We start from the raw sequence: 24226 nt of genomic DNA, 5'->3' as shown, positions 1-24226 counted from the left end.
GCCATTCTCCCATTGGCAGTGATCCCAGCCCCTGCCACCACCCACCCACCCACCAACCCATTGCTTACATCTGCCAAGAAACAAAATTAATTTTCCAGCCCACTTGTATTCAGTCTACGGACTGTACAGTGTGCACCAGACTAGAATAAAGAGAAGTGAAAAAAAAATAAAAATAAAAAAAGGCCAGAAACTAATAATAGTACTTTTACCTTCCTCTTCCTCCTTGTCCTCCTCCTCTTTCAACTTTTCAATCCATCTCAAAGTTTCGTTTCGTTTCATTTCTCCATGGCCACTTGCCAAACAACCGTCAACGACCTTCCGGATGTGATCCTCACCAATATCATCGCCGCCATCTCCGACGTGCGGAGCCGCAACGCCGCCGCCTTAGTTTGCCGCAAATGGCTTCTTCAAGAGCGCTCCACCCGCACTTCCCTCACTCTCCGGTGCAACATCCGGGACCTTTTCTTCCTCCCTACTTGTTTCCGATCCGTAACTGACCTCGACCTCTCTTTACTCTCTCCGTGGGGCCACCCCTTGTTATCCCCCAACACTCCCACCACCACCGCCACCCTCATAGCCCATGTTCTCCACCAAGCTTTCCCTGCAGTCACTTCCCTGACCCTCTACGCCAGAAACCCATCAACCATACAGCTCTTGGCTCGTCAATGGCCGTGTTTAAAGCATATTAAGCTCGTCCGCTGGCACCAGCGGCCCCAGTTGGGATCTGGCGAAGAATTGCTAGCTTTGTTTCAGGAGAACACATCAATCATTAGTCTTGATTTGTCCAGCTTTTATTGCTGGACGGATGATGTTCCCGCAGCTCTAGTTGAAACCTCAAACTTAACCATCCTTGATCTCCTGAACCCTTCATTTTCCGAAGGGTTCAAGTTTAATGAAATCATGGACATCACAAGATCATGTCCTAATTTGAAGGTACTTCGCGCGGCTTGTATGTTTGATCCTAGGTACATTGGATACGTTGGAGATGAGAGCTTGGTTTCGATTTCGGTTAATTGTCCTAAATTATCCGTGCTTCATTTGGCGGATACCTCGGCTTTGGTGAATTCCAGGGCAGATCCTGAGTCTGAGGGGCTTACTCCTGAGGATGCTATGATCACTGTGGCTGCCCTGATTGAGTTGTTCTCGGGGTTGCCATCGCTTGAAGAACTGGCTTTAGATGTTTGTAATAATGTGAGAGACAGTGGCCCTGCTTTGGAGATGCTGAAAGTGAAATGCCCCAAGTTGAGGTCACTCAAGTTAGGGCAGTTTCATGGGATCTCTGTGCCGATCGAGTCAAAGTTGGATGGGGTTGCGCTTTGTTCAGGGCTTGAATCTTTGTCAATTAGGAGTGTTGCGGACTTGACTGATATGGGTTTGATTGCTATTGGAAGAGGGTGCTGGAGATTGGCAAAGTTTGAAGTTCAGGGTTGTAATAAGATAACCGTGAATGGAATGAGGACTTTGGCTAGTTTGCTTCGAAGGACTTTGGTGGATGTCAAGATTTCTTGTTGTAAGAATCTGAAAGCATCAACGTCATTGAAAGCGTTAGAGCCGGTGCAGGATCGAATTAGGAGGCTCCACATTGACTGCATTTGGGATGGTGTAGATCAATTTGATGGGATTCAGTATGATGTTGATCTTAACGGATTGGATCAGGGTGGGGCATCGAACCAGTCGGATGGATATGTCAACTACTTTGGGGATTATGACAGTGAAATCATGTGCAGCAAGAAGAAGAGGTGCAGACACTCCTCTGATCTGAATTGCTCTGCTCTGCAATTTAACAGCAGCAGCGGTAATGGATTTTGTAGCAACTCATGGGACAGACTGCAATGTCTTTCACTTTGGATTGGCGTAGGTGAGCTTCTAACCCCATTGACTGCTGCTGGCCTTGAGGATTGTCCGAACCTGGAGGAGATCCAAATCAAGGTTGAAGGAGATTGCAGGGAATGGTCAAAACACACACAGTCCCCCTTTGGGTTGAGCACTCTGGTGCAGTATCCTCGCTTAACCAAGATGCATTTGGATTGTGGAGACACCATAGGTTATGCACAGACTGCACCGTCTAAGCAGATGGATTTGAGCCAATGGGAACGATTTTACCTGATGGGAATAGGGGATTTAAGTCTCAATGAACTTGATTACTGGCCACCACAAGACAGGGATGTTAACCAGAGGAGTTTATCTCTGCCAGCAGCTGGACTGCTCCAGCAGTGTCTTACCCTTAGGAAACTTTTTATCCATGGGACGGCTAATGAACATTTGATGACTTTTTTCCTTAGAATCCCAAATCTCAGGGACATGCAGCTGAGGGGAGATTATTACCCGGCACCAGAGAATGATATGAGCACGGAAATGAGAGCAGATTCTTTAAGCCGTTTTGATGCGTCTGTTCACAGACGCCAGATTTCTGACTGATACACAGCGATCAGAGGCTGGGGTGCAACCTATGCGCAATAACGAAAGAACATGTCGTACAGCGTGAATCTGTAACTGTTAAAAAAAAAAAGAGTGTAACCCGCATCTAGGTCTTTGACATGTACACATAGGCTTTGAAGACTGAAAACCGGTTCGAATTTTTGTCATATATAATTAATTCATGCGATGAGGCTTCGCGGGATGAGGAACTTATTTTCCTACGCGCAATATGATGCATCCAGTTACCATGCGTAACATTTAAGAGTTTGATTTCAACAGAAATCGATGAAATGTAGTACATGAAATTCTACTACATCAACCATTAGTGTCGTCAACTCTTGACAATGAAGGCAATCTGTGACCTCCTCCAATCTCATAAAAGAGATCCATTTTCTCCTTTTTTTTTCTTTTCATTTGTATGACGGTAAAATTTTCGAATTGCACAAAAAGTGCTTAATGTTTTTTTTTTTTCAATTTGGTTATGAAATGAAATACTACCTTCCTAAAATTGGAAAATCCACACAAAATACAACTTGAGCTTGAGCCGAATATATTGTAACACCTCTACTATGTGTTTCTGTACAATTAAAGAGATTGCATTAGCACAATGAATACTCGCAGTCGAGCAAGCGGGTAAGAATGTCCTCGCAACTAGGACGTTCATGCGGCTCTGCCCAACAATCTGCAACCAGGAGAAAAGGAAAGGTGAGCTCCAACAAGCACAAATGAGCTTGAGGTTGTTGCTTGTTACGAGTTTGACAATATGTGGATAACCAGTTACCTGCAATAAGCCTACCAAGAGGTCCTTCAGGAATCTCCAACCGTGATCCCTCATTGGCAACAGCATAAACCACCTAGATTGGAAAAAGAAGGGTGAGTGCACTGTCACTTGCAGAGAAAAATGGTCAAAAATATTTATTGCACAAATTACCTACATGGGGGTGATAAATAGATATGCTCATTTCCTCTTGCTAGATAAAAAGGGCTTTGGTGATAAGGAAAGGAGATTATAAATCTATTATTACTGATTCATAGTGAAGCATGTGGCTGTAGTGTTTTTATTTGATTGATGCAGACTTGTGATTCATTCAATTTGGAAACTGGTCCTCACGATGGTCTTTGTCATTGCACATCAAAATTGAGAATTATCCCCTCCACAATCTAGAAATATTAATGTAAACTGCAAACCTTATCTGAATAGAATCCTTACTCTTTGGGATAAGGCTAGTAATAAAAATCTTCCAAAAGAATCCGCCAAATGTCAAGTACATGTACATGAAAATTAGTAAGATCATACCACTTCTTTAAGATACTTAGTAAAAATCCAGTAAATCACTTGTATATGTGTGTGTCCTGATTTTTTCTGGTAATTGGAGTCGATTCCATTCAAATTTTGTAATGCTAAATAAGGGGGAAAAAAGAAGAAGAAGAAGACAGCCTCATATCATTGAATGTTCAAATTATGCATATGATTTTCTTCTTTTCTTTAGTAAACGGGAGGTTTTGAACTGGATCTCTTATTTATAATTCTTTATATTTTACCACCTTACTCCCATCCTGCCACCCTCCGATTTTCATTGTTATATTTATATTTCACATTGGGATTTTTTTTTGAAATTATTTTTCCATCTCAAGCGTCAGACTAAGAAAATCAAAGAAACTATGATGCTTCCTAATTGTTTAATACCTCTCAATATATCAATCATACTGTTATATATCTTTTCTTTTTTTGTTTTCTTTTTCCCTTTGAGAACTCAATATACCTACCCTCAGTGAGACTCATCTGAATTCGGCTCGAGGAGCGCTCGCAGAGTCCGACTCTTGCCCGGGAATGGAAGGCCTGATCTAGAACTTTTCGAGGCGCTTCATATAGGAGTCAAATTTGCTACCTCTTGTTGCCATTAATAACCCGCTTACTAGCTGCTCCAAACTCATGGGTTATCATCTTTCCTTTCTTCAGTACTTATGTGTGTGTCTGATTGTTTTGTACATATCAAAATTACAAGGACTAACTTTAATTTGCACTCTCAAACTTTTATAAAATTTTTATTTTATACTCTAAACTTTAAGTTTGGACACTTTGCATTATAAACTTTCAATTTTAAATACTTTGCACCATAAACTTTTAGGATTATCCCATTTAAATCCAATTAACAACAACTTTAACAAAATTAACGGCATAGAAGACCCAACAAATCAATGACAATATGCCAAAGGTGGTCAAAAGCATCAAGATATCATAATAAAAATAAAATAATGAATTGTCATTAATTTGCGCCATCTTTTATTTTGTTTATTTTGCTAACAATATGAGTGATTGTGACCATATAAATCAATGACAAAATGTTGAAAGTGATCAAGAAAAGGTTAAGACATTGCAATTAGAACAAAATGGCATATTGTCATTAATTTTCACTATACTGTATCTCGTTAATTTTGCGAAGGTAATTAATTATTGGATTTAAACGGGACAAACTTGAGAATAGAGGGTATAAAAAGAATTTAGGGTGCCAAATACCCAAAATTGAAGTTTAAAAGACAAAGTGAAAAAATGATACGAGCATATAAAGTGAAGTTATTTCAAATTACAAATTAACATGTAGACAGAGGTAATTATCACACAAACTATAAACTTTCGGAGTCAAACTCAAAAAGATGATTCATGTTATTCTCCTACTAGAGTGAGAAATCATAGTTGTGAGATATGTTAGTTTTTGGAGCTAACCGTGTCGACCATATATCCTTATGCAGATGCTTCAATCGTTTTCTTCGTAGCTCATCATAGATAAGTTGCTTAATTCCTAGTGGATTTTTTTGACTTTTTTGAGCGAATCATGCATGCATCTCTAACAAGCTATGCTTGGAAGTAGCGACTGACAGTCAAAATCATAGTTGTGAGGATTTAAGCCTCCTTAAATATGCTATTCCTATCTGGTATTGTTTACTAGATTGGAGTACTAGAATTTTGTTCCAAGACTCTTGACAATAATATTAGCAAATTTCCTAATACAAAGGCCATCCATTTACTCCCTCCCTTTTTTCATAACTGACGTTTAAAGTTTTGCACACCAATTAAGAAAAGTTATTCATTGCTTAAATCTGTACACTACTTTCCTTTTATACCCTCATTAATTGTCCAATTCACCCATATTTTCTCTCACTAGAGTACTAAATGGTGCTGTTTTACTAGGCCAAAAGTAATGCAAACTAACTCCCACCAAACTAGGAGTAGTAATTAAGAACCCTGTATTGGAAAAGAGAGATAAAAGGGTAAAATTGTGAAAAAATAATTAATACTGTATGGGGATAATAAAACGACAGATAAAAGTACACTAGAGCAAATTTCTTAAACGTCGGTTATAAAAAAAGGGAGGGAGTAGCTTTGTTCATTTGAACTCGGATAATTTAAGTTGGAATGCATTCACCATGCAATATTTATTTTGTTTTATTTCTTTTATTAAATAAGCAAATCTAGATTGGTACGTATTACTGTCTCCATAAACATTAGAATTTAGTTGAGTGCACATTATGTAGCAAAAATTTACACAAAACAAAGGTACTTCTGCATCTTTCTGTTTACAGTATAAGATCAAACGCTAGAATTCACACCAGATTAATTATTAAAGTTTTTTTTTTTGACCAGATTATTAAAGTTATTCATGTTGGCACTTTTGTCAAATGTGATTCTTTATTTCTTGATTCTCTCTTGATTGACAAACACTGAATGGTGGAATGAACCTATCTAACCTAAACCGAGCACAAATTAATGATGAATTGTTTGAAAACCCATATCAGCATCATTCAGCCCCACAGGGGCCACAAGGCACACTTGATTTGGTAGGCGGCTAATTATGAATCACTCATGTCATTACCTCTTATTTTAGAAATTATCTGGATTTGTATAGCACCTCTTTTTGGATAATTAACTGAAAATGCTTTGTGTTTTGTCCATCATGGTGTCTTGGGGAATTTACGATATCCCCAACACAAGGATCAGAATCCAGACTTGAAAATGATTACTAAATACACTTGTCTTGTTCAAGTACTGAAAATTAAAACGACTTCCCTTACAGAAAACGACTAACAATCATGATATTTCGAAACAATAGACATAAATATGAGAATCTCTTACAAACATCTAGTACGAATATAACTTGCATAGTTTACTTTTAGAACGTGAAAGATTTGACAATTGGAAGATGCATGCACGGTATATTTACTCTAACCTACACGTAAAAAAAAAAAAAGGTAAAGAGTGATTCTACATGCATCAGATATAAATAAAGCCAAACGCTATACCATTTCCTCAGAAAGCTGCACATCTAAAGAAGAGAATGTTTCGACAAACTATCGAAATACTTTAGAATAGATGCTGGAAGTTAATTCTGTTCTTGTTTAACAGAAATGCAATTTGAAGAGTTTGTCTTGTGACAAAATGATGCGACAGGTAGAGGCAGAATTGATTGAGGACCTTATCCTATTTTCTAAAGAAGCAAATAACTGTAGTTAATGGGGCAATTGCATGCGGGTTCACTACTTCATCTACCAACAGCACTCGAGGGTGTACAAGTTACAGCAGGAACAAAAAAAGCACAGACGCCTCCATCCAATTTGCACCTGGATTCTCAAAAGTTGGTATTCAAGTTTTACAAGAAGTTGGCAAATCCTAAATTTTTTGAAGTATCGGTCTTTTTTTTTTGGTTTATAAGATTATAGTGTGTACAATGGAAACTTAAAATGGTGAGATAAGTACCAAAAATTACATTCAGATGATGGGAATAACTACTCATAGTGGAGTAATATTTATATGAGCACTGGAGGGTGACCCGAAGCTGATTGGGCTAATCCACCTGGTTTTAAAACCTGAATCTTCAAAAGACAATTCTTGAATCATTTGGTGGAAAAACTGTCCAATGTAGCACAGCACCTCAGTTTGGTGGATTTATTTTTGTTTTTAAAAATCATATTATCACTCACAACCCTTAGGCTTAGTTTAATTGCTTAAATTGAGCAGATTCCTGTTTTATTGAAGCACTTGCAGTATATTTTTTGCATTTTAGTTTTAGCACATGCAATTAAGCAGGAAAAGAAAAGCGAGAGTTCAACAATTCTAGGGTAAATCCCAATCGGTGGATTTAAGATAATAAATAAATTTTAGTGGCCAAGAGAGGCTTCGAATCTTTTCCGTTATCAGATTCAAAGGTGAAAGGTGTATACATATATATAAAGAAATAGCTTGAATAAATGTGAAATCTTTTTACTACTATTCCCCCACCATTCATGAATTAATTTGTTGTTCATTTTGGTATTATGACACCATTTTGGGTTTGGTATTATCTTTTTTTTTTTAAGTGGAATATCCTTAGCAGATTACTACAACAAAGGGATTTCCTGACATTGTGTCCCCTGAGTTTCCAACCTGGTAGACCTAATTAATAGACCTAATTAATAGGGGAGTGCCACGTTCATCACGTGCTCTTCATGCACCGATAAAAACATGATTGATTTTTCCACCAAAACCACATGAGCATCACGTGCTCTTCGTGCTCCTCTGAACGAAGGAAAACCTGGTAGACCTAATTAATAGACCTAATTAATAGGGGAGTGCCACGTTTATCACGTGCTCTTCATGCACCGATGAAAACATGATTGGTTTTTCCACCAAAACCACATGAGCATCACGTGCTCTTCGAGCTCCTCTGAACGAAGGAAAACCTGGTAGACCTAATTAATAGACCTAATTAATAGGGGAGTGCCACGTTCATCACGTGATCTTCATGCACCGATGAAAACATGATTGGTTTTTCCACCAAAACCACATGAGCATCACGTGCTCTTCGTGCTCCTCTGAACGAAGGAAAATAAATGAGTGCTCCCTTTATTTGTGTGACAGCCCCACCTTCCCCTAAGGCGAACCAAAGAGGTTAGCGGACTGCCTGCCCAACTCTCGCCAGAACTAACGGTGCAGTATAGAGCGATCTATCACGTTCCGGAACTTATAACGCGCGTAAACAAGGCAAAAGGGCAAAAGAACCCAAAATAAAAAAAATAAAATTCGGAGTCGGCCAAGAATAGCAACCGACCCTTCCGAACCCAACCAAACATCGAAATACATATACAACATAACATTAAGCATTTACAAGCCAAAATGGCATTTAAAAGTGATACAAAAGTCACTACATATGCGGTTTGCCAAATCAAAAGTGAAAACGGCCCTAATGATCCATTTAGGGTCCCAATTCATATACAATACAAAAGAGACATTCATCTAGTTCATTCGGCAATCATCTATCAAGATATATTCCAAAAAAGTCATATTCCTGTAAGGAAAACAAAAGGAACGGGGTGAGCTAATTGCCCAGTGAAAATACAACTCAAGCAACCAAGTTCATAGATGCATCAAGCTTAACAGTCCAATTTACCAAAATAAGTAAAGCCACACATCAATAATGAGGATAAAAGGATACGTGTGGCTCTCAAGAGCCCTTTTCCTCGTTTGCATTCTTGATCGGATCTCATTGACTCTCCGTCAATGTTTAAAAGTAACCAACCGTAGACTACACTTTACTTCCATTCCATTCCACCTAACATTCCTCAACCCCGCCCGCAATCCAAACACATGCATGGTGGTATTACTCGAGTAAACCGGAATCAAGAGTCTCTCATACTACAAGATTCCATAAAACATTGCCCCACGGCACATTAATTGGCACGACCAAGCCCTCGCCGGCTCGATTCAATAAATTACCAATGGGGTTGAGTTCAAAGATAACAATTGTAGTCGTTGGACTCGTCCAAACGACATCAAGTCATGTATTTCATTTCATATAACATTTCATATAGCATTCCAATAACTTTCCAATAACATGCGAAACAATAAGTGAAAGTGATAAAGTACACTCTCACTTCAATCAAGTAACATTCAACATCTCAAGTTCAAGTATCAAAGTCATATAATAACACATAAGTGAGTAGTACACTCACCACGCTAGCAAAGGTGATTTCAAGCACTTTAGTCAAAAGAATGTTGTGCACCACCGTCACGCCCTAAAAACATGCAAACAAGTACAATGAGACTCGATAACGAGTCATAAACCAAGGCCAAACATGACCCCAGTAGGGTTCCATAAGCATAAACAAACATGAGAGAAAACCAGAAATTTCGGAAATGCAATTAGCCTTGGCCTTGAAAAAACAGTTTTTGTCCTCATTTTGCGGTAATGGCACCAATTTCACTACGCTTATCGGATGAGGGTGAAAGACCCACCATCTCGAAGCTAAAAGACAGGGCTACAACATCACAGAAGGTCACTCAACCCAGTTTTGAGTGCAAACAGGTAAAAAATGCAAGATACTTCAACAACAACGTAAAACAGATTCACCAAAACGCATTCTAGCGAAAACATTATAACTCAGGCTCTACAAGTCCAAATCCGGAAATTCCAAAACCAGCTGAAAGCTAAGGAACAGGGCTAAATTTCATCAGAAGGCCTCAACAACCAATTCGGAAGCAATTCCAGCCAAAACAACCAATTACAGTCGCAAATCCCAATTTCGGGTAAAGCCAGAACAGCAATAGTAATTTCAACTTTTCTCACTCTACGCTACTCCGATTGACCTGAAATTTTGTAGGCACCTCTAAAATGTCATTCCCTACAACTTTCATGTTTTGAGCTAAGGCCAATTCGGCCTCTATCTATGACCTAAAATTTCGGACAGAATGTAGCTTCAAGAACCCTAGATTTTTCAATTTTCTTCCAAAACCGAAATTGGTTGCAATTAATCACATTTCCCACCTCCTTAAGTCATTAAAGACCATTTCCAATCATCATAGATGACCCCATAATCATGCTTATATTAAAACAGAAAAATCCCCAAAAATAATAAAATTCCATCATTTCAACCACAAATCAATAATTAATCCATAATATTGCATCTCTTACTACCACTAAGCAAGATTTAAGCATCAATTAAAGGAGGAGGGTGGTTCTTCACAACTTACCTTTAAAACAAGAGAGAGAGAGCTATTGATCACCTTAACCTTCCAAATAACTTCACCAAACAACTCACAAACACTACTTGAAGGTGTTTTATGGAGTAATTTCAAGGTTGAATGGTTGGTTGTGATGATTTGGAACAAGATTGAAGTGTTTTCTTCCTTATGCTTGGAGTAAGAGAGAGAGAAAGAAAGCTTGAGAGGGCCGGCTCTTCTTGAAGATTTTTGGAAGATTTTTGGGTCATTTTTGGTTATTTAAAGTCAAATGGTAAGAATAGGAATAGTGGTCAAATGGCAAGACTAAATCTTATGGTGACACTTGTCACCTTTTATTAAATGCTCACCTACCTTGTCTCCCTTATATCAATCCACTTAGCACCCTCTACTTATCTCTTAACACCCGGTAAATTTAATTTCAGTATCCAAAACTTAATCTAGTCGGTCGAATTTTTCCGAACTTTTCGCACTAGTGGGTCCCACGTCCGGTATATGCTCTTAATTCCTCAAAATCCATTTGATACTAGAAAAATCATCTAAAAATTATATCTGTTCCTTAAAATTACCTAGAAAATTTTCTAATCACGAAAATGCAGAAAACAAGTCATGAAAAATTCTAAAACCTAGAAAATGAAAATTACGGGTTCTCACAATTTGCACTAGCACCCATTCAATCGTTCTTCACCCAAATCAGTTAAAAAAAAATCGAGAAAAAAGAAAATAGGCAAGAGCAAAACTTTTCCTCAAAGAAAAAAAAATAAAAATAAAACAAAATGAAAAAGAAAGGAACTAAAAACTATGGATGTGGGAGAGGAATGAAGTTCCAGCGGTGTATAATGATTGAAAATGTAGTCCATGCAGACGTAAAGATACATGATAGTGAACTCAATATGCTACACCACATTTGGAAAAAGATAAGAAAAAGAATATTTCAGCTTCAAAAACTTTGTCCCATCACCTTTTATTTTTGTTTTTTCCAAGATGGGGGAAAAAATCTGAACGAAACAAGTGAAGGAAAAAGGGGATCTAAGGGGACACTAATTTATAACTTTGAGTGAAGGCTAAATGAAATGAATCTTCCATTGGACAAATTAGACCAAAAGAATTTTTAGGAAATTTAACCCTTATAAACTACTATTCCTTTCGCCCTATTGAATGTGTCATATTTTTCATTTTAGAATGTTCCAAAATATTTGTCATGTTGAAAAAGTTAAAACAACTTTTAATTTATCTTTCCAATCATATGCATGTTACCATTCAAATTTAAAATTTGAATTTGTGGAGGTAAAATTGAAAAGAGAAACACAAACATCACAATCAAACCATTATTGTTAAAAAGTTGGATTCCCCGAACATGACTAAATAATTAGGATGGAAGAAGTAGTATTTTAATTGAAAATTAATTGTTCTGAACTTCTATCATAGTTGCATCTCCATACAAAGGAAAAATAATAATAAAGTAGGAGGTTTTGGATCCAAATTTTTCCGCTTACAAAGTATAAAAGTAGGGAGAGGGTTAAGTTGAATAGTAATGTGAGAGGGATTATAACTAGAAAGTTTTGGATTCAATACCTCTCACTTACCAAGGAAAAAAAAGTTGCATCTCCTTATAGCTGATTTTTTTTTCTTTCGGTAGAAAATAGTTCAAATGGATTCGACTCCGGTCACAATCATAGGTCAAGGTATGCTCTAGGATCATAAGTTGCTTACAGAGACTTTAACAAATCACCCATCAAAAAAAAATTGCATCTCCTTATAGATTAAATCATTTTTCTTTTGGTAGAAAAAATTCGAGTGGACTCAGATCCGATCACAATTATAGATCAAGGCATGCCTCTAAAATCATAAATTTTTATAAATTGCCCACCAATATAGTTCTAAAAAAAGAAAAGTTTTAGTGGATTTGACTTCGATTACTAACACAGGCCAGGGCATGTTCTTCGAATCATAGATCATTTACAGGAATTTTTACAATTTGCTCATTAATATAGTGCTCATATCAGCAGCGAGAGCAGCATGTCGGGGCATTGTTTCGGAACCATAAATCACTTGAGTACTTATCAATACAGTATTTGCATCGACAGCGAGATTAAATTTGAATACACAATTTGCTACCAAAAAATGGTTCGCCCTTATCAACTGTACTGGCCCATGCACCTGAATGATTCTCGGTAGCCTCATCTTGACTTCATTGTTAACCTTATCCTTGAGCCTCAGTTGTCATAGGCATCTTTTGTTTCTACAAGCCCCAGGAGAAAAAGCACTTAAGAAGTGCTGAATTTTGTGACCAGAGCGACAAAAGGACATGAACCTTTTATTATCTTATCTCAAATGTAATGTACCAGGATTATTCAAACCTTAGAAAAAATCCACAATGCCTGCAAAACGTACGTTGGTACAGTAGCAGGTTACTTTGGCTCCATGCGCATCTTCACATGAGTTGTCAATTTGAACGGCAATTCGCATCCCTTCACTATTATGGATTTGTGGTTTGCAATTTTTTTTTTTTTTTTTGTCTACATGAGAGTGTCCGGATCAATCCTTACGGAACTCGACTAATCTCCTGTGGCCCGACCAGGCGCCCCAACCCGTCCTAAGCACGATATGTGCGCGGAAGAATCCAACGGAGCAGAGACTCGAACTTGGGACCTATTGGTCACCGGTGGGAGGTGCTACCGTTGGATCATTCACGCGGGAGCGTGGTTTGCAATTAAAACTACTAAAATTGTGGCACTTCAATATTTTTGTACTATCAATTTGTAGCGAATATTATATAATTCAATTGAAAATCCATGAACCCTGATAGCTATTTATCAACAAAATGAACTTTGTACACCGAAATTATCCAGAGTATAAGGTACTAAACTCTTTTCGTCACAAAATTGTTACTACAATGTTTGTTGATTTTCAATTGATCTAGATAATGTGCCACAAATTGGCAGTACAAAGTACTACTAAAGAGCTAAAGAAAATTGAGAATTTTATGGTGCCAAATGCAAAATGGAAATTGAGCTAAAATTGTTTGTCTAATTGATGGTTTCACGAGTAGTCAAGGATGAACTATTTGATCTTGCGACGTAGTTAGATGGGACTGAGATAAGCCGTTTTCATCTGGTCACTGATTCAGATACTTCCCCCATAGATCATCACTCTCGTGCCAAGTCCATAACCATATATCTGTGGCCAGAGCTCCATGACTCACTCAATTTCCCATGGGACGGAAATGGGTCACCTCCCCCAAATGTAGACAAAATCCCTCCATGTCGCTAATGTGCCATTCTCCCATTGGCAGTGATCCCAGCCCCTGCCACCACCCACCCACCCACCAACCCATTGCTTACATCTGCCAAGAAACAAAATTAATTTTCCAGCCCACTTGTATTCAGTCTACGGACTGTACAGTGTGCACCAGACTAGAATAAAGAGAAGTGAAAAAAAAATAAAAATAAAAAAAGGCCAGAAACTAATAATAGTACTTTTACCTTCCTCTTCCTCCTTGTCCTCCTCCTCTTTCAACTTTTCAATCCATCTCAAAGTTTCGTTTCGTTTCATTTCTCCATGGCCACTTGCCAAACAACCGTCAACGACCTTCCGGATGTGATCCTCACCAATATCATCGCCGCCATCTCCGACGTGCGGAGCCGCAACGCCGCCGCCTTAGTTTGCCGCAAATGGCTTCTTCAAGAGCGCTCCACCCGCACTTCCCTCACTCTCCGGTGCAACATCCGGGACCTTTTCTTCCTCCCTACTTGTTTCCGATCCGTAACTGACCTCGACCTCTCTTTACTCTCTCCGTGGGGCCACCCCTTGTTATCCCCCAACACTCCCACCACCACCGCCACCTTCATAGCCCATGTTCTCCACCAAGCTTTCCCTGCAGTCACTTCCCTGACCCTCTACGCCAGAAACCCATCAACCATACAGCTCTTGGCTCGTCAATGGCCGTGTTTAAAGCATATTAAGCTCGTCCGCTGGCACCAGCGGCCCCCGTTGGGATCTGGGGAAGAATTGCTAGCTTTGTTTCAGGAGAACACATCAATCATTAGTCTTGATTTGTCCAGCTTTTATTGCTGGACGGATGATGTTCCCGCAGCTCTAGTTGAAACCTCAAACTTAACCATCCTTGATCTCCTGAACCCTTCATTTTCCGAAGGGTTCAAGTTTAATGAAATCATGGACATCACAAGATCATGTCCTAATTTGAAGGTACTTCGCGCGGCTTGTATGTTTGATCCTAGGTACATTGGATACGTTGGAGATGAGAGCTTGGTTTCGATTTCGGTTAATTGTCCTAAATTATCCGTGCTTCATTTGGCGGATACCTCGGCTTTGGTGAATTCCAGGGCAGATCCTGAGTCTGAGGGGCTTACTCCTGAGGATGCTATGATCACTGTGGCTGCCCTGATTGAGTTGTTCTCGGGGTTGCCATCGCTTGAAGAACTGGCTTTAGATGTTTGTAATAATGTGAGAGACAGTGGCCCTGCTTTGGAGATGCTGAAAGTGAAATGCCCCAAGTTGAGGTCACTCAAGTTAGGGCAGTTTCATGGGATCTCTGTGCCGATCGAGTCAAAGTTGGATGGGGTTGCGCTTTGTTCAGGGCTTGAATCTTTGTCAATTAGGAGTGTTGCGGACTTGACTGATATGGGTTTGATTGCTATTGGAAGAGGGTGCTGGAGATTGGCAAAGTTTGAAGTTCAGGGTTGTAATAAGATAACCGTGAATGGAATGAGGACTTTGGCTAGTTTGCTTCGAAGGACTTTGGTGGATGTCAAGATTTCTTGTTGTAAGAATCTGAAAGCATCAACGTCATTGAAAGCGTTAGAGCCGGTGCAGGATCGAATTAGGAGGCTCCACATTGACTGCATTTGGGATGGTGTAGATCAATTTGATGGGATTCAGTATGATGTTGATCTTAACGGATTGGATCAGGGTGGGGCATCGAACCAGTCGGATGGATATGTCAACTACTTTGGGGATTATGACAGTGAAATCATGTGCAGCAAGAAGAAGAGGTGCAGACACTCCTCTGATCTGAATTGCTCTGCTCTGCAATTTAACAGCAGCAGCGGTAATGGATTTTGTAGCAACTCATGGGACAGACTGCAATGTCTTTCACTTTGGATTGGCGTAGGTGAGCTTCTAACCCCATTGACTGCTGCTGGCCTTGAGGATTGTCCGAACCTGGAGGAGATCCAAATCAAGGTTGAAGGAGATTGCAGGGAATGGTCAAAACATAAACAGTCCCCCTTTGGGTTGAGCACTCTGGTGCAGTATCCTCGCTTAACCAAGATGCATTTGGATTGTGGAGACACCATAGGTTATGCACAGACTGCACCGTCTGGGCAGATGGATTTGAGCCAATGGGAACGATTTTACCTGATGGGAATAGGGGATTTAAGTCTCAATGAACTTGATTACTGGCCACCACAAGACAGGGATGTTAACCAGAGGAGTTTATCTCTGCCAGCAGCTGGACTGCTCCAGCAGTGTCTTACCCTTAGGAAACTTTTTATCCATGGGACGGCTCATGAACATTTCATGAATTTTTTCCTTAGAATCCCAAATCTCAGGGACATCCAGCTGAGGGAAGATTATTACCCGGCACCAGAGAATGATATGAGCACGGAAATGAGAGCAGATTCTTTAGGCCGTTTTGAAGCGTCTCTGAACAGACGCCAGATTTCTGACTGATACACAGCGATCAGAGACTGGTGTGCAACCTATGCGCGATAACGAAGGAACATGTTGTACAGCGTGAATCTGTAACTGTTAAAAATAAATAAATAAATAAAAAATTGTAACCCGCATCTAGATCTTTGACATGTACATAGAGGTGTCAAAATGGATGACTTGGGCGGGTTTGGGTTGGATAAAATGGGTAATGGGTATAAGTGAGTCAACCCATTTATACCCATTTAATTAGAAGGGTATAAATGGATAAGTCAAAAAATGAATTGGGTAACCTAATACCCAATTATCCATTTATAACCTATTTATTTTAATTTTTTGTAAATTCAATTAAATTCATTTTTGCAAACTAAGTTATCAATTTATACCGCTCTTTGTACCCATCATTAGTTTTAAATATTTACTTATAATGTTCAATAAGCCTAATTACCAAATTTTTTTCATTTATACTCTATTTCACAAAATTACATATTATTTAATAATTGAATAATAAGAATATAAAAATTTGAACTAAGTATTATAAAAGTTAATATAAAAATTTAATCCAAAAATTTTTAACCCCTAACATTTTTTCCATATATAAATTTAAAATTTCATTTTAGAAAGATAAGAAAAGAGGCTCAAATTTATCATAAATTGGTAATGCCGAAAAATGAACAAATTAACAAACTAAGAGAAAACAAAATAATAAAATAAAACCAACAAATAATAATAATAATGAAACAAAAGTAGTTAACATCATGACAAAATGAAAAATTTGAAAAAAAAATGGATGGGGGAAAAGAAGAGATTTAGGGGAAGAGAATTTTAAATGGGTTAATTGGGTTTGATGGGTTACCCAATAATACCCATTTAATAAATGGTATTATTGGGTAACCTATTTATACCCATATACAAAAATTTAAAATACCCATACCCATCTATTCATGTGCGAGTATGGATAAATTTAGTTAAGTGGGTTGATTTACCACCTCTACACGTACACATAGGCTTTGAAGACTGAAAACCGGTTCGAATTTTTGTCATATATAATTAATTCATGCGATGAGGCTTCGCGGGATGAGGAACTTATTTTCCTACGCGCAATATGATGCATCCAGTTACCATGCGTAACATTTAAGAGTTTGATTTCAACAGAAATCGATGAAATGTAGTACATGAAATTCTACTACATCAACCATTAGTGTCGTCAACTCTTGACAATGAAGGCAATCTGTGACCTCCTCCAATCTCATAAAAGAGATCCATTTTCTCCTTTTTTTTTCTTTTCATTTGTATGACGGTAAAATTTTCGAATTGCACAAAAAGTGCTTAATGTTTTTTTTTTTTCAATTTGGTTATGAAATGAAATACTACCTTCCTAAAATTGGAAAATCCACACAAAATACAACTTGAGCTTGAGCCGAATATATTGTAACACCTCTACTATGTGTTTCTGTACAATTAAAGAGATTGCATTAGCACAATGAATACTCGCAGTCGAGCAAGCGGGTAAGAATGTCCTCGCAACTAGGACGTTCATGCGGCTCTGCCCAACAATCTGCAACCAGGAGAAAAGGAAAGGTGAGCTCCAACAAGCACAAATGAGCTTGAGGTTGTTGCTTGTTACGAGTTTGACAATATGTGGATAACCAGTTACCTGCAATAAGCCTACCAAGAGGTCCTTCAGGAATCTCCAACCGTGATCCCTCATTGGCAACAGCATAAACCACCTAGATTGGAAAAAGAAGGGTGAGTGCACTGTCACTTGCAGAGAAAAATGGTCAAAAATATTTATTGCACAAATTACCTACATGGGGGTGATAAATATTGAAAAAAAAAGAAAAGAAGACTGACTAAAATTTAAAATTGAGAATCAACAAACTAAAAGGACATTCTATATCATACCCTCTCTGGTGGTATGCCCTCCCAGGGTCTACCTAGAGTGCACAGCTCCCACATAATAACACCAAGGCTGAAGATATCACATTTCTCGGTGAAGGGTTCATTGCGAATAAGTTCCGGGGCCATCCACTCCGGTGTCCCTGCAGATGACGAGTCCCCCATGGGAGAATCTGTCATTATTCTTGATAGCCCAAAATCACAGATCTTGACGGTCCAGTGTTTATTGACAAGGCAATTTGCACTTTTCAAATCCCGGTGGACAATCTTCATTCGATGTATGCACATCAGCCCTCTTAAGTTGCCAACAACAGAGACAGCGTTAATTCATATTTTCAAGTCCCCAACAACAGGTTCTAACAAGAAAACCAGGGAAATAAAACCAGAAGGCACACTTCGTGATATGCATTTTAAATGAAGATTGGTTTATTTGCTCACTCAAACTTGGACATGCTAAGCAGACATCAAAAAAGATGGTTGGACATGCAACATTACAGGGGACAAAAAGGAGCTTACAAGAATTAGGGACAAAAAATCACAAGAGTGCGTGGCCCATTTTATGTATTAAAAGATCAATACAAGGTCTCACAACTATTAGCCTACCCCATGTTCTGCAATGCATTTTCCCAGCATGAAACAGTTGTCAACATAGTTAGTTTGGATGCCAAAACTATAGGGCAACCCTGGTTTGCCAATTTGGCAACAACAATCTCATTTTTGTCCCAGAAATCAAATCCATAATTAGACTATCTGAAGCCATCAAACTTCAAAAAGTGTAACTTACTATTTCTGCATTGCAACTGATAAGTCCTATGAAACCCTTTATGGTGCAGAAATTTCAGACTAGTTCCAATCTTACAAAAGAAAAATATTAAACTACTGCCCATAAAACTTGGAGCAGATAATAGAAATGTTGCCCAAGGATAAAACAAACCTGCATATGTCACGAAGCATTTTTAGTCTCCTGCGCCAACTGAGTTTTTTCTTCTGACCACTTAAATGAATCAGATAATACAATGACCCCATCTCCATGTATTCGGTGACCATTGATAAATGTGGGGGCTTTGTGCAGGCACCCAGAAATAATATAACTGCAAATAAGGCATGTCTATTAGTATCTGAAAGGCAACTGAATGTCTGTATTCCCCAAACTGAATGTGTTACACCCATCCCCACTGCCCAAAAGGAAAAATTTTGGGGTTACATTTCTTCCCGATAACTTGAAGTTGATATCAAGTGTATAGACAAGTAACAGAGACTGTTTAAATTGATACAAGTTGAACACAGAAAAAAGGAGGCAAAGAGATATACCATTTGGGTGCCGAAGGCGGCTGCAGAAAACAAAATAAAAGCAATAACAAAGGATTAGAAGGGATCTTAAATATTAAACCAACAGTCAAAAGCACAACTAAAAGAAAATGCCAGTGTAAAAATGAGCTGAACACCTTAGGATGGAAATCTCATTGCAAAAGTCCTCCATGTTTTCAGCAGTCAGATCTTGCTCCAGAAAAACTTTGATGGCAACATCAGTTCCGTTCCAAATGCCACGGAAAACTTCTCCAAAAAAACCTACGAAAGCACAAGGACAAAAGATATTCAAAAAGAGTAGGAAATGCAAGACAGGAAAAGAAAAAATAAACAACAGAACATTGAGGTTTGCAATAACTTTTGCATGAAAATGAAAAAAAAATTATTGTCATCTTATTCTATAGTTCATTGTTAAAAATCATTATAAGAAAAATCAATATGTAAAGCACCTCTGATGTCAACAATAATGAGCCCCAGAAGCTTCAGGAAATTGAAATGTAGAGTTTCGAGCAAGATGTAGTTTGCCCTTTGAAAAACATCATGATTTAAGACACTGATTCTATGAAAATGGAAAAAAAAAATTTATCATCTTCTTATTCTATAATTCATTGTTGAAAATCATCAGAAGAAAAATCAATATGTAAAGCATCCCTGATGTTAACAATAATGAACCCCAGAAGCTTCAGGAAATTGAAATGTAGAGTTTCAAGCAAGATGTAGTTTGCCCTTTGAAAAACATCATGATTTAAGATGGCCTCTTTGAGCTATCAATTGCGCCAACCGTTCCTTTGAGATCTTCCATAGAATTAAGTTACCGTAGGCAGCAACAACTTTATTCTCAAGAATTTCATGAAATCAAGCATGTGGAAATTACTGAGTAATTAAGAGACAAACTTTAAATAGCTATGTGGTGTATTTGCCTGTCTTTATTTCATATTGGGTATCAAATTTTTGTGAATATCATGTATCACGTAAATCATGCTTATAAAGATGTATTTGGGGAGGAAAAAAACATTGAAAATTAAAGCATTTGATGTGGAAAATATCCTTTTTGATAAGCAATGCATTAGTGATTTTTTCACAGTAACAGAATGCCCAGGGACTTAATTCATTTTGTCTAAGAGCTTCAAGGGGCCAATTTGATGCAAGCAACAGTTCAAGGAAAATGCTAGGAGAATATAGTTTGAGAGAACAACATGCATTTAAGCCCAAAAGTTTCTCAACCAACTACTACTATCCCGATGGGAATCCAAACTTTCAAGAGGATCTGTGGATAACAATTGCTTCCTTTCAAGGAATTTGCTCTACCAAAAGTGATTGAGAAAGAAAATTTATGGAAGACATAAACATCAAAGAGGAAACTAACAAGACAATTGCTTACCAATTCCAACACGAGTGCCAACTGTTAGTTCTGAGAAGTCAATGTTCCACTCTTCAAAAGGTAAAAGAGGTTTATTCTGGAACATAGGCGATCCAAGAATTCTGTTCCATGTTGACACCATGTCATCATTTACCCTGTAGTTTGATGTCCCACTCCTCTCAGGAGTTTGACTCCCATATTCATGAGGAGAAGAAGGTAATGACATTGCCTTTTGAGAATCATTGTGCTCTCTCTGAAAAGAATACATGGAAGATCTTCCACCAGATAAATCATCCTGGTCACCAAGGTAAAAATCAGATACCTGAGGAGGATAATTCCACTTAGAAAGAATAAATAACTTATCAGAGATAAACCACTAAGAGAAACATGAAATTGATGAAAGGCAGGATAGATGTAGCTCCATTAATTCTCCATGTCATTTGGCTTTCAGATCTCTGGTACATAATTCATTTTATCAGTCAAGACTTCAGAAAGCAGGAGGAAACAACTTATCTATAAATATTACCCAAAAATAAATAAATAATAAAAACTGCCATTATTTTTAACATTTCTTAGACTAATTGCACACTTTTAACAATGAATTCATAACAGAAAGTTTCATATTTGACACTTGATACAAACCATGATGTAAATACCATCCATTCCTGGTTTTGGACCAGCATTGTTTGATGCAAGATGATCATCTTTTCTCATGTTTGTATTAGTTGCCCGGAAACAGGTCAAAATGCAAGTCCAGAAAAAAATGCATAAAGACAAAAGGGATCTTTTTGAGCCCATTGACAAGGTCAAGTTGCTCACAGTAACAACAAGGTAGATTCAAACAGGCACATACCTAAAAAAATGTTACTCAACTTGCAACCAAAGAGACTACAAATGCAGAAGAATATGCATAAAGTTAGATGATTGGTCAAATAACGAACATACATCTTTCTGGACATCCGACCTATTTTCTCCTTGTCCTTTTAAGAGGCGATTCTGCTTCAATGTTTCATTCATTGCTCGAACAGCTCTAGCGTGAATCATACAACAGAGAGTAATAAAGTTAGCAGATAACATTAAGCAACAACAATTAAGCACTTCAAAAATGTAACATGGTAGCATGAAATCCACCACAAAGTGGTGAAACATTTCTTGATCTCCAACATACAGCAATTTTGATGGCTAGTTCAGGTATGATAATCAGCATTACTACAAAAATAGTCTAACACGCACATTTCAACCACAATTAATGTGCCTAGTCAACATGCTAAAAAATAGCCATCAACTAAAAAGCAGACAATGTAGAATTTAAATTGCCATGCCTCTGGTGTACTCTTGTAGGCCCATTTCTTTTTTTCTAGTTGAGATTACATTCCTGACTCTTTTTACAATAAGCTACTTTTCATTGGTCTTATTTTGTTTTGGCTTGTGTCTTTTGTTTCTCTAAACCAAAATGCTTCTTCCTATATGCATCCCTGAATCTCTTCTAGAACAACTTTTACTTTCCAGAAGTTCCATGGCAAAATGCCTTTTTAACACCTTAATCAAGAATCATTTTTTTTTTCCAGAAGCTATTGAAAAGCTAAATCAAAGGAGATATAGGGAGCCAGCTTAAAGTAATGAGTAGTCAAATATCATGAAGATATATCTCTCCTCCCCCTCGAATAATTGAGACTTTTAACTACAGCAGAATCATAGATCTCAGAGACAGATACATGAGGGCGCACAGCCCTGTTAATTGTATTAACCAACAAATCCAGCAATTATTCATGAAAGAATTCTCAAGAACTCTCTGAGCCCTACAACCTCTTCTACTCTCAAGACTTGCACTAAAAACTCCTAATTAATCCTTACATCATTAGCAAGCTACTCCAACAAATAGTATCTCATATTAACATTAGATGAGCTTACTTTGAGTATGAATTATCAAGTTAAGTGAGGGATTCCAGTAGATTCTACTGGTGAAATGAAAGTAGAAGTAATTCCAGAGATAAAGTTCTTGACTAACAATGTTCTAAAAAGAAAAATGCTTCACATTTGAAGTTCCCTAACACTACATCTCTCTATTCTTTCACCAAATTTGGGATACGACAAAAGGTGGATTTACACAGGGAAACAAATTTATGTCTAGAAGACCGTCAAACAGCTTAGGAAAAAATTGATTCCTATAAGATGATACTAAAAATAAATTATCACAGAGGCCATTGACAACAAAGATATCACCAAACAAACAATAGATAAAAATAGGAGAGCTGATATCAACCTTACAATATCATCACCAATTTCTGGAGTTATACTGATGCTTCTTCGTCTTAATCTACGAGTCTCTGATGTTGAGGCACCTTCAGATCTGTTGCTACATTTGCATCAAAGATCAGTAGCAGTAAAGATTGAGAATTTGATTAACAAGAGAAGAAAAATATGTATTGTTCATTGTACTATCACCCTAAGGTATGAGTTTTGTAAAAAGCATCCCATGAAAATAGCTGAATGATTCTAGTTATGGTACTTCTTATCCATAAAATTTGATTATAGAGCACAACAAAAAAAGAAAACAAAATCAAATAAATGGTTACTAATTCCAAGCTGATAATCAAATGATAACTCAATGGACTGCACCAATCTCAGCATAGTTGATAATAGGATTGATGATAGCCCTGCATAAGACTTCAGTCAAATAAAGTACTCAAATGATTTTGTCTCATTGCTCGTCTTCATTAATTCTGCAGACCAGAATACCAGAGTCAATACTCAGTGAGGTGACAATTTAGTAGGGCGTCTTCAAGAAGTTACTTATGCATTCGAGATCCTTTACTTTTTTTCTTAATCTGTTGTCCCCCCCCCCCCCAACCCACACAAAAAAGAGGAAAAATAACTCAGGAACAAAGATACTAAACAAGCTAACAAGAAAAGGGGCTATTCTGGACTTGATAGTAACCCCAGTTTCATAAATTCACATGTTTTTAGCTTTCTTTGTAGCAAATCCTGTTGTGATGTACATTTTACAAATTAAAGATGTCATGGTACTTGAAACATATGTTCAATGCAGTTATACAGAAAAGCCAATAGCTCATGATGCATCTAGCTACACAATTTAAGTGCTAAGAGTCTCCTAGTTAATCACATTCTTAAGCACTAGAGATCCTTAATTTCTATGTCTCTGTCCCTAGAATGGAGTCCTCATAAAGAGAGGGAAGCCATGCTGCAAAAGTATGGAAGGCAAATTCCAACTTAACTGCATAATAAGCACACTCTGAACCGTCAGTAGCACCACTCAATAGATTTTCCTCAACACTAGCCCTGGTGAGCCAGAAGAGATAGAGCAGCATATGTATACCTATGTCCATCTAGCTTGTACGTAATTGAACAATGGTGTGCCCCACCATCAATCACAGGATAAGAAAAGTTTAAAGTGAGGTTTAATGACATCATCAAGAAAGTTATCTTACCAACATAGGGAAGGGTATGCTAATTAAACAATTTCTGTAAGTACATTAGATATTCCAGTTATAAGTAAAATCATGTGAATCATGCTATACCACAAACTACTCGGTGCATTTTTTGAAATGAGAACAAGA

At 37.8% G+C, this 24226-nt stretch overlaps 3 protein-coding genes across 3 annotated transcripts; 2 read left to right on the top strand and 1 right to left on the bottom strand.

Moving 5' to 3' along the window:
• The first annotated feature begins 218 nt into the window (after positions 1-218).
• LOC113770022 (F-box/LRR-repeat MAX2 homolog A-like) lies at positions 219-2900 on the top strand. The gene has a single exon (XM_027314368.1). The coding sequence runs from the start codon at positions 286-288 to the stop codon at positions 2416-2418; it is 2133 nt and encodes a 710-aa protein (XP_027170169.1). The 5' UTR covers positions 219-285; the 3' UTR covers positions 2419-2900.
• An 11002-nt stretch (positions 2901-13902) lies between these two features.
• LOC113770023 (F-box/LRR-repeat MAX2 homolog A-like) lies at positions 13903-16288 on the top strand. The gene has a single exon (XM_027314369.1). The coding sequence runs from the start codon at positions 13970-13972 to the stop codon at positions 16100-16102; it is 2133 nt and encodes a 710-aa protein (XP_027170170.1). The 5' UTR covers positions 13903-13969; the 3' UTR covers positions 16103-16288.
• Positions 16289-17416: 1128 nt separating this feature from the next.
• Positions 17417-23015, bottom strand: LOC113772580 (serine/threonine-protein kinase CTR1-like; the record flags this gene model as incomplete). The annotated part of the gene is made up of 9 exons (XM_027317206.1): positions 17417-17639; positions 17739-17811; positions 17987-18275; positions 18915-19071; positions 19292-19311; positions 19426-19549; positions 20670-20970; positions 21594-21678; positions 22912-23015. Coding segments are annotated over 9 exons (1236 nt in total), but the record flags the coding sequence as incomplete, so codon positions are not given.
• Positions 23016-24226: the final 1211 nt, after the last annotated feature.

Source organism: Coffea eugenioides, chromosome 5, assembly GCF_003713205.1.
Source record: "Coffea eugenioides isolate CCC68of chromosome 5, Ceug_1.0, whole genome shotgun sequence".
In the NCBI taxonomy this organism is placed as follows: Eukaryota; Viridiplantae; Streptophyta; class Magnoliopsida; order Gentianales; family Rubiaceae; genus Coffea; species Coffea eugenioides.
This window is presented reverse-complemented; position numbering and strand designations above follow the sequence as displayed.